The sequence below is a fragment of the Meles meles genome, chromosome 16 (assembly GCF_922984935.1).
Source record: "Meles meles chromosome 16, mMelMel3.1 paternal haplotype, whole genome shotgun sequence".
Lineage (NCBI taxonomy): Eukaryota > Metazoa > Chordata > Mammalia > Carnivora > Mustelidae > Meles > Meles meles.
In genome coordinates, this window is record NC_060081.1 from 60,532,751 (window position 1) to 60,540,325 (window position 7,575).

Below are 7,575 nucleotides of genomic sequence, written 5' to 3' on the forward strand. Positions count from 1 at the left end.
CTGCTTCCCCGGGGTGATTACTTTAGTGCAGTGGTGTTTCCCCAGCACCCAACACAGTGCCCCGCACCTAAGATGTCAGTTCGTATTGACAAGAGTAAGTAACTGGATGTTGGAAGGTCTGCACCACTCCACAGTGGGGTGGGGTTGGGGGAGGGACAGGGAAGCCTGCCTGGAGTCCAGGTGAGTAGAGCGTTCCTTCAAGGGTCAAAGTGATGGACAGGACCTGATGCAGAATGGGGGAGTGGGGGGAGGAAGTCTGTCCTCTCTGACTCCCTCTTCTGACTTATGCCAACAAGAGTGGGTAAGGGGTGCTGCCACCCTGAAGAGGCCCCAGGCTCCCCCAGCCCCTGCCCCTCTCACTGGCCCCCAGGGTGCTATTTGGCTCTTTCTGGCCACTCTTTTTTCCTGAATCTTCACCATCACCCTCCCATTTTATGGGAAACTGATGCCAGCAGGAAAGGACAGTGATCTGGCTGAGGTGGGCTGTCCCCAGCACAGTCCTCCTACCCAAGCCCCACGTGAGCCCCCACACCAGCAGGGACCTGAATGACCCTTCACATGAGGATGGCGGAGCCATCTGACATGCCTTCTTTTGGACTGGTGAAAAAAGCCATACTTGGCCTAATGGAAGGAAGCCCTCCCACGGGAATGGGCCAGGCAGTGGGGGCCTTTGGGGGAAAGATGTGGGGAGGGCATGAGAACTGGAGAACGCCCCCTAGGTGTTCTGCCTGCCTCACGGGGGAGGAAGGGACAGCCCAGATAAATCCCCCTCCCCTAACAATCAGGAGCCAGGGAGCGGTCCCAGCGCTGCCCCGCATCACCTCCCCTGCCTACTCAGGGAAGGCGCCCCCGCCTCCGGCCAGTGGGTCAAGGCCAAATAAGGCTGCGCCAGCGTACAGCCCGCCCCGCCCCGCTGCGCGCATTCTTCTGCCTTGTATGGCCCGCGCCGCCCCGCCCACTGAGCCCCGAGAGGACCGACAACCCGCCGCCCTGCACCGGCTCTGCACATCCGCACCTCGAGAGAGCTCCTTCTACACACCAGGTGGGAGTCGCGGCCGCGGGGGCGCTAGACAAGGCGGTGTGACGGCCCCACGGACAGGGACGTCCGAGGGTCTCGGCGAGGGCAGCCCTCATGGGGCTGGGGCTGCGAGTTGTGGGGCAGACGGGGATCCTGGCAGGGGGGTGGGCAGCAGGGAGACTGTTCCAGGCTGGGGGAGCCAGTGGTCCTTTGGTGAGGGAACTCTGCCTGGCCCTGCCCCTTTATTATGGAGTTTCAGAGCCAAACCCAGAGCTCTGGGGGTCCAGAAGGAGGGGAGGGGGGATGTGGTCGCTGGTGTTCCCTGCCCCAGTAAACCCATGTGTGTCAGACAGGAAACTGAGCCCTGTAAGGCTCCTGGAGACTCCTCCAGAACTCCTGGGGCAGAAGAGAGGGATGGAGGCAGGAGAAAATCTGCCCCTCCACACACCAACTGTGTGCGCACACTTGGGGCTTCTACGCACTCCGACATCTGCCCAAATATGCCTGTTGGGTGGAGAGTGTCTGCCAAGGGCTCTGGGGGCTGGACAGGGACCTGGGCTGGGGGACCTCGGACTCCACTCCTCCTCTCCAGCCCTCCAACTGCCCTGAGGAATGAGTCAGATAACTCAGCCACAGAGGAGGTGATTTTACTAGCAAGGCATCCGGCACTACCAGCCATAGGGACGAGATAATGGGGGACACAGGTCTTGTCTTTGCTGTTATGGGGGGATTTCAAACACCAGAAGGGGGGAGGTGACACCTAGTTGCAGCCAAACACTAGTTATATCTGATCCCTAGTGTCTAGGACCTCCAGGGCTAAGGACCTAGCCTGCCTCTGACCCCTTTTCCTCGACCAAGCTTAGAAGCTGCCTCTGGTCACAGAGAGCCCTCAGCTGCAGCAGGCCCACCACAAGCCTCTCAGGATGTGTGTTTCTGTGTTCAGGCCTCAGGGATGCCAAGGGCTGGCCATTACCACCCACTGACCCAAGCCTAGCCCAAGCTGTTGCACTCTATCCCTCTCGTGGGCATGCCACTTCCCTTCTTGGGCATCACTTCTTAAACTGCACAGTCAGGTGGGGGAGGGGGTGCCCTCACCCTGCCTCCCAAGATTGCTGGGATGGACAAACCCTGAAGTTCAGTGCTTTCAGCCACAATATGGCTTCGGGATCGAAGAGGGTGGGGAAGGGGGAGGCCATGAAGACAGAAGAGCCCAGCCAGTATGACAACAGTGGGTGAGGTCCTAGCCATTCCTGCTTCCGGCTGCAGCTTCCTCTGTTCTCCTGGCTGTGTCTGCCCCAGAGCTGTGCAGACAGGATGGGGTTGGCAATAGTGATGATGACCATCACAGTCTCTCATGGCCATGGACTACTTCTTGGTTGCTTTCCGTTAGTGCCATGAGTCCAAGTTCCCAGTTAACAAAAGGCTCAGAGAAGGACTGAGGCCTTCAAAGCACAAAACCCCTGCTGATGCCACCATCCCACACCGACCCAGGTCAGGCGAGAAGGGCTTTTGTCTACCCACCCCGAGCCACGTGAGAATCACCCAGGGCCAGGTGTGTCAGGCCAGTGACACACAGCAGCCTGTGTGTCATGCCTACAGGCAGCTCTGGCCCTGGGGAAGGGTCGGGGCTGGTCAAGATCCCTGCTCAGGGTTTAAGAGCTCAAAGACCACAGTCTGAGAATGACTGGAACAGAGTCATGGGATAAAGGCCTGGCACTATTCAGGGCTAAAAACAGGCAGAGGCTTCCTGGAGGCCCTCAACCAAAGGCAGAGGAGAAAGGGGGGCAGTAGTCCTGGGGCCTCAGCCACACCCACAACTGCCCCAGCTGAAGGGAATACAGCTCTACGTCTTCAGGGGGAGAGTCCTCACAGGCCATAACAGGTTCAGGGAAAGAGCACCTTGCTGGGCCTCAGTTTCCCCATCTGTGCAGTGGGGGCAATAGCCTGGCTGCAGTTTCCCTCACAGCCATTCATTAAACAACCATCTATTAGCCTGTTGGTAAATCAGGGGAGGGAGAGAAAGACCTCTAAGTGCTTACAGTCAGAGCAAGGGTGTGGGAACTGCTCCCCAAGGGAGTGTCTCAAGAACTAGGCTGGAAAAGGAAGGGTGTTCAGGGTGGGGGTGACCAAGAAGGAAAGTCTGGGGTTGTCTGGGAAACATCCAGAGGTCCAGCATGGCAGAATCACAGGTAGCTAGAGGAACACAGTGAAGGGTACCATGCTCAGTCAGAGCGAAAGGTTGGAGGGGTTCACATAGGGTCCTGAATGCTAGGCTCAGGGGCCTACTTGTTCCAGGAACTTTCAAGGGCTTCAAGGTGAAATGACAGGAAGTACAGGTCTGGGTCTCTATAGGTTGGGAGAGACTGGCTGGAAGCTAGGAGGCCAGATCTAGACAAGGGTGACAAGAAGCTGGGTCTCCCAGCCCAGGGGAGCCTCATGCCCCTACAAGCAAGGCAGAGTGAGAACAAATCAGGTCTTCACCCACCTAAGTGGCTGGTCAAGTGTGGGCTGCCCAGAGCATATGCCTTCTAGAACTTCCAGAGCCTGGAACACAGAGGGATGGGGAGGAGGGAGGAGGGAGCAGGAGGAGGAGATGACAAGAATGTCAGGAATGCAGGGCCACTGATTCAGCTCCTTGCTGCTGGGGGCAGGAGGAGCTGGCAGGAACCTCACAGCCTCCCACTTTTCAGCCCACCTTCTCACTTGGAGGGAGAGAGATGGACAGTGTCAATGCTATAAAGAATTAAAAGAGAGAAAGCGAAGACAGGTTTGCACAGAATCCAATCCTCAGTGTCTTACCCAAACAGCCACAGCAAAAATAGCTTACTTTGTGCCTGGCACCATTCCAGGGGCTTCTCGGGCATGAATTATTCCCTGCTGCTGGGCATTCCTCATGTCCCCATTCCCAGATGAGGAAACTCACTCAGAGAGGTAGAGAAGTTGTTTATGACTGCAGAGCCCACACCTGTCTGTTTTTGCAATGAGCTGGGTGACAGGAGCCCCAAGCCTATGGGAGGCCTTGAATGCCTGGTCCAGGCACTAACAGCCAGGCTTAAATAGGCAGGAAGATCCCCTGGCCAACGGTCCTAGGCTCCTCCCCCCACACCCACTTCCTGCAGGGAAGCCCCACCCACCTGAAGCCAAGATGTCCAGTAAGCGGGCCAAGGCCAAAACCACCAAGAAGCGGCCACAGAGGGCCACATCGAATGTCTTCGCGATGTTTGACCAGTCCCAGATCCAGGAGTTTAAGGAGGCCTTCAACATGATTGACCAAAACCGAGATGGCTTCATCGACAAGGAAGACTTGCATGACATGCTGGCCTCACTGGGTGAGCAGGGACGGGGTGGCTGGGGTCTAAGTGGGTCCCGCGAGGGTTGCAACTGGAACAGGCAATGGGCTGCTCATCGCGTATGGAGTCCTTTCCATGTAGGGACATGTGGTACCTATCCTGGCAAGCAGATGCCAGTACTTTCTCCATTTAACAGATAGGGAAACTGAGGCACAGAGCAGTTGGGCACTGGATCTGAACCCAGACAGGCTCACTCCGGAGCCAGACTGCCTCAGGCAGATTTGTAGTTGGGCTGCCTGGTTCCACTTCATTTAAAGAAAAGGATGAGTGACTAAAGAAAGTTGGAACTACACAGACCTTCCATTGTGCAGATGGAGAACTGAGGCTGGAGGGGAGGCCAGAGTCACCCATGCCAGGTCCTTAGAGTCTCTCTGACTCTGGCCACTTCCCTAGAATCAGAATCTTAGAGCTGAAAGTGCTCAGGAACCTGCTCAGATGGGGAACCCCACCCCCAGTCTGTGGCCCTACCCCCACATCTCCCCTGTGCTCGTCACAGATACCACCCCGTGCCCCCGTTCCTGGCAGACCCTTCAACCAGATGAGACACTGGCTGGGGGAAAGAAGAAGCCTCTGGCAGAAGAGGAGGCAGCCTGTGCTGGTCAAGCCCCAAGCACTGAGTCCAGACAGCCCTGAGGGAGGCCCTGGCCCTGCCCCTCATAGTGGGGCCATGCACTCTGCCCATTTCCCTTCCTGTGCAGTGGTGACCAAGGCCCTCATGTACATGCCCAGGAATTCCAGTGGGAGGACTGGGCAACCCTGAGTTGGGGGGCTGACGTGGGACCCTGGGCTTCTATCCAGAAAAACTTTCATTCCTGTTTGTAGCTCTTGTCGGTGGGGCCACAGGTCAGGCGTGGCCTTCTGGTAGGAACATCAACCCCCATTAACAAGCAAGAGCAGCACATAACACAAACAGCAGCAGCTGCACGAGTGTCTTAAATCTCCCAGCTATCCTGTGCCACAGATGTGACTGGGGCATTGCGGTGACCTCGCAACGTGGTGAAAGTTAACGCAGACAGGCAGGTGGGGACACAGATGCCGCAGGCAATCAGTACACTCGGCCCTCACACCCTGGAGGGCATGGATATCCGGACCAGAGGCCTTAACTGGTCAAAGCAGCCTGGAGAGCCGGGGGAGGGAGCAGTCAGAACGCTGGCCATGGCCATCCCAACAAGACGCTCTACAGTTTACAGAGCTTATTGTCTCCTGCCTGTGGGATTCTCACAGGCCATGAAGGGAGGGGGCAGGGAGGAGGGAGGGGACAGGGCAGTGACAGCAGGAATGTCCCACCTGCCACAGGGAAGAACCCCACCGACGAGTACCTTGAGGGCATGATGAGCGAGGCCCCGGGGCCCATCAACTTCACCATGTTTCTCACCATGTTTGGGGAGAAGCTGAACGGCACAGACCCTGAGGACGTGATCCGAAATGCCTTTGCCTGCTTCGACGAGGAGGCCTCAGGTCAGCAGCCTCCCGCTGGAGGCCTGGACAGGGCTGAGGCTGAGTATTTTACCCAGGGTGTCCCCAAGGATGCAAGTGGGGCTGTGCTAGGACTTCAGGGACCCTGTCCCCAAAGGTCAGAACAGAAATCCCCCATCTGCTGGGATATCCATCGCTGCAACTAGAAAAACTAAGCTGTGTCCTTGTTCCCTTCCCCCAGACACTAGACCACAACAGCCCACATCCACCAAGGCTTCCCACGTCCTGAATTTACCTGTTGGCCCAGCACAATGCCCCTATTTTAGACCTCCCCAGAAACCAAATCATTACAGGCCCTTCTGGCCAATAAGGTGCAAAAACCAGCCCCCATCCTCAGACCTCACAAAGGACTTCTGTCCCACAGCTGGTCTGTCCCAGAGACAGGCCAGAGTGACCCTGGCACCAATTTCAGAAGTTTCTCAATGCCCACAGGCCCAATCAGAACATCTTCCTGACTACCTTCATGGTCCCCTACCAGGGTGGCATATTTTCATCTCTATTTTCCAGATCAAACAGGGACAGAGAGGTTAAATAACTTGCCTATGGTCACACAGCCAGGAAAGGGGATGAGCATGCAAACTCAGGCAGTGGAACTCTAGGGCTCAGGTCAAAGTAAGACATATCCAGCCCGCACACTCACAGGCCCAAGAACCCCACAGAAGCACTGCAGAAGCACTGCAGAACCCCTCCCTCTGGGGCCCTGAAGAGTTGAACTAGCCAGAGACTCACTGCAAGGACTGCTGAGGGACCACAGGGGGAGGGTGTGAGGGATGGCCCAGACTGAGTCCCTATCTCATGGGCCTTGGCCCTGCCCCCAGGTTTTATCCACGAGGACCACCTTCGGGAGCTACTCACCACCATGGGAGACCGCTTCACAGACGAAGAAGTGGATGAGATGTACCGAGAGGCACCCATTGATAAGAAAGGCAACTTCAACTACGTGGAGTTCACCCGCATCCTCAAGCATGGGGCCAAGGACAAGGACGATTAGGCCACCCCAGCCCCCCAGCCCCAGACCCCTGTTCCACTCTCCTGCTCCCCACACTCACTGTGCTCCATGCCCGTGACCCCACAGGATTTTCTCAGGGGATCCTCCCTCTGATGGGCTAGGGGCCCAGCTCCCCGTGGAGGAACAGGCTGAGAGTGCACAGTGCCAGCCAAGGGGTGCAAGGCCAATGTGAGGCAGGTGTTCCACCATGACCTCCCACCACCCCAAGAGAGGACTGTCTTCTCAGGAGCTTGGCCTCATGGCTGCTCACCACAGGACGGCCCTGTGTCCTATTGGACCCAAGTTCACATGCACCCCCACACAGGGAATGACCACTCTTTCCCAGCCACTGCCACTGCCACAAAGCTCACCAAGGTCCCTTCTCAGGACAGGATGCCAGACCCCCCCCCCCCCCCCCCCGTGCCCTGCCCAGCCACTCCACCAGGAGTATAATCCAGAAGACGCATGTAGGCTGGATATTGGACCCAGGGGAGGCAGAGTCTCCAATAGAAGTCTGAGCACTGCTTTGGGTCTGCGTGTCTGTTGCTGGGGTGAAATAGAGGAGCTCCTAGTCCCTAAAGAACCTCCTACCCTCTCCTGTCCCTAGTGGCTGCCCAGACCCATCACCCACTCCCAGCTGGGGTAAGGCTCCCCTGAGACCAGACCAGGAGTGGGGATGGGGGCAGACATAAGTGTTGCAGAAAAGAGTCCTCCTGGGAGAGAGAGGCCCAAGTGGGGAGGAC

The 7,575-nt window shown here is 57.3% G+C and overlaps 1 protein-coding gene across 1 annotated transcript; it reads left to right on the forward strand.

The window, feature by feature from the left end:
• Positions 1–952: 952 nt before the first annotated feature.
• Positions 953–7,356, forward strand: MYL9 (myosin light chain 9). The gene is made up of 4 exons (XM_045980390.1): positions 953–1,042; positions 4,138–4,347; positions 5,665–5,826; positions 6,663–7,356. The coding sequence occupies exons 2-4, from the start codon at positions 4,164–4,166 to the stop codon at positions 6,833–6,835; spliced, it is 519 nt and encodes a 172-aa protein (XP_045836346.1). The 5' UTR covers positions 953–1,042; positions 4,138–4,163; the 3' UTR covers positions 6,836–7,356.
• Positions 7,357–7,575: the final 219 nt, after the last annotated feature.

Coding starts and splice junctions, on each gene's coding strand:
- MYL9 (XM_045980390.1), top strand. CDS start 4,164: ATGTCCAGTAAGCGGGCCAAGGCCAAAACCACCAAGAAGCGGCCACAG. Junction 4,348..5,664: donor TGACATGCTGGCCTCACTGG/GTGAGCAGGGAC, acceptor CACCTGCCACAG/GGAAGAACCCCACCGACGAG. Junction 5,827..6,662: donor CTTCGACGAGGAGGCCTCAG/GTCAGCAGCCTC, acceptor CCCTGCCCCCAG/GTTTTATCCACGAGGACCAC.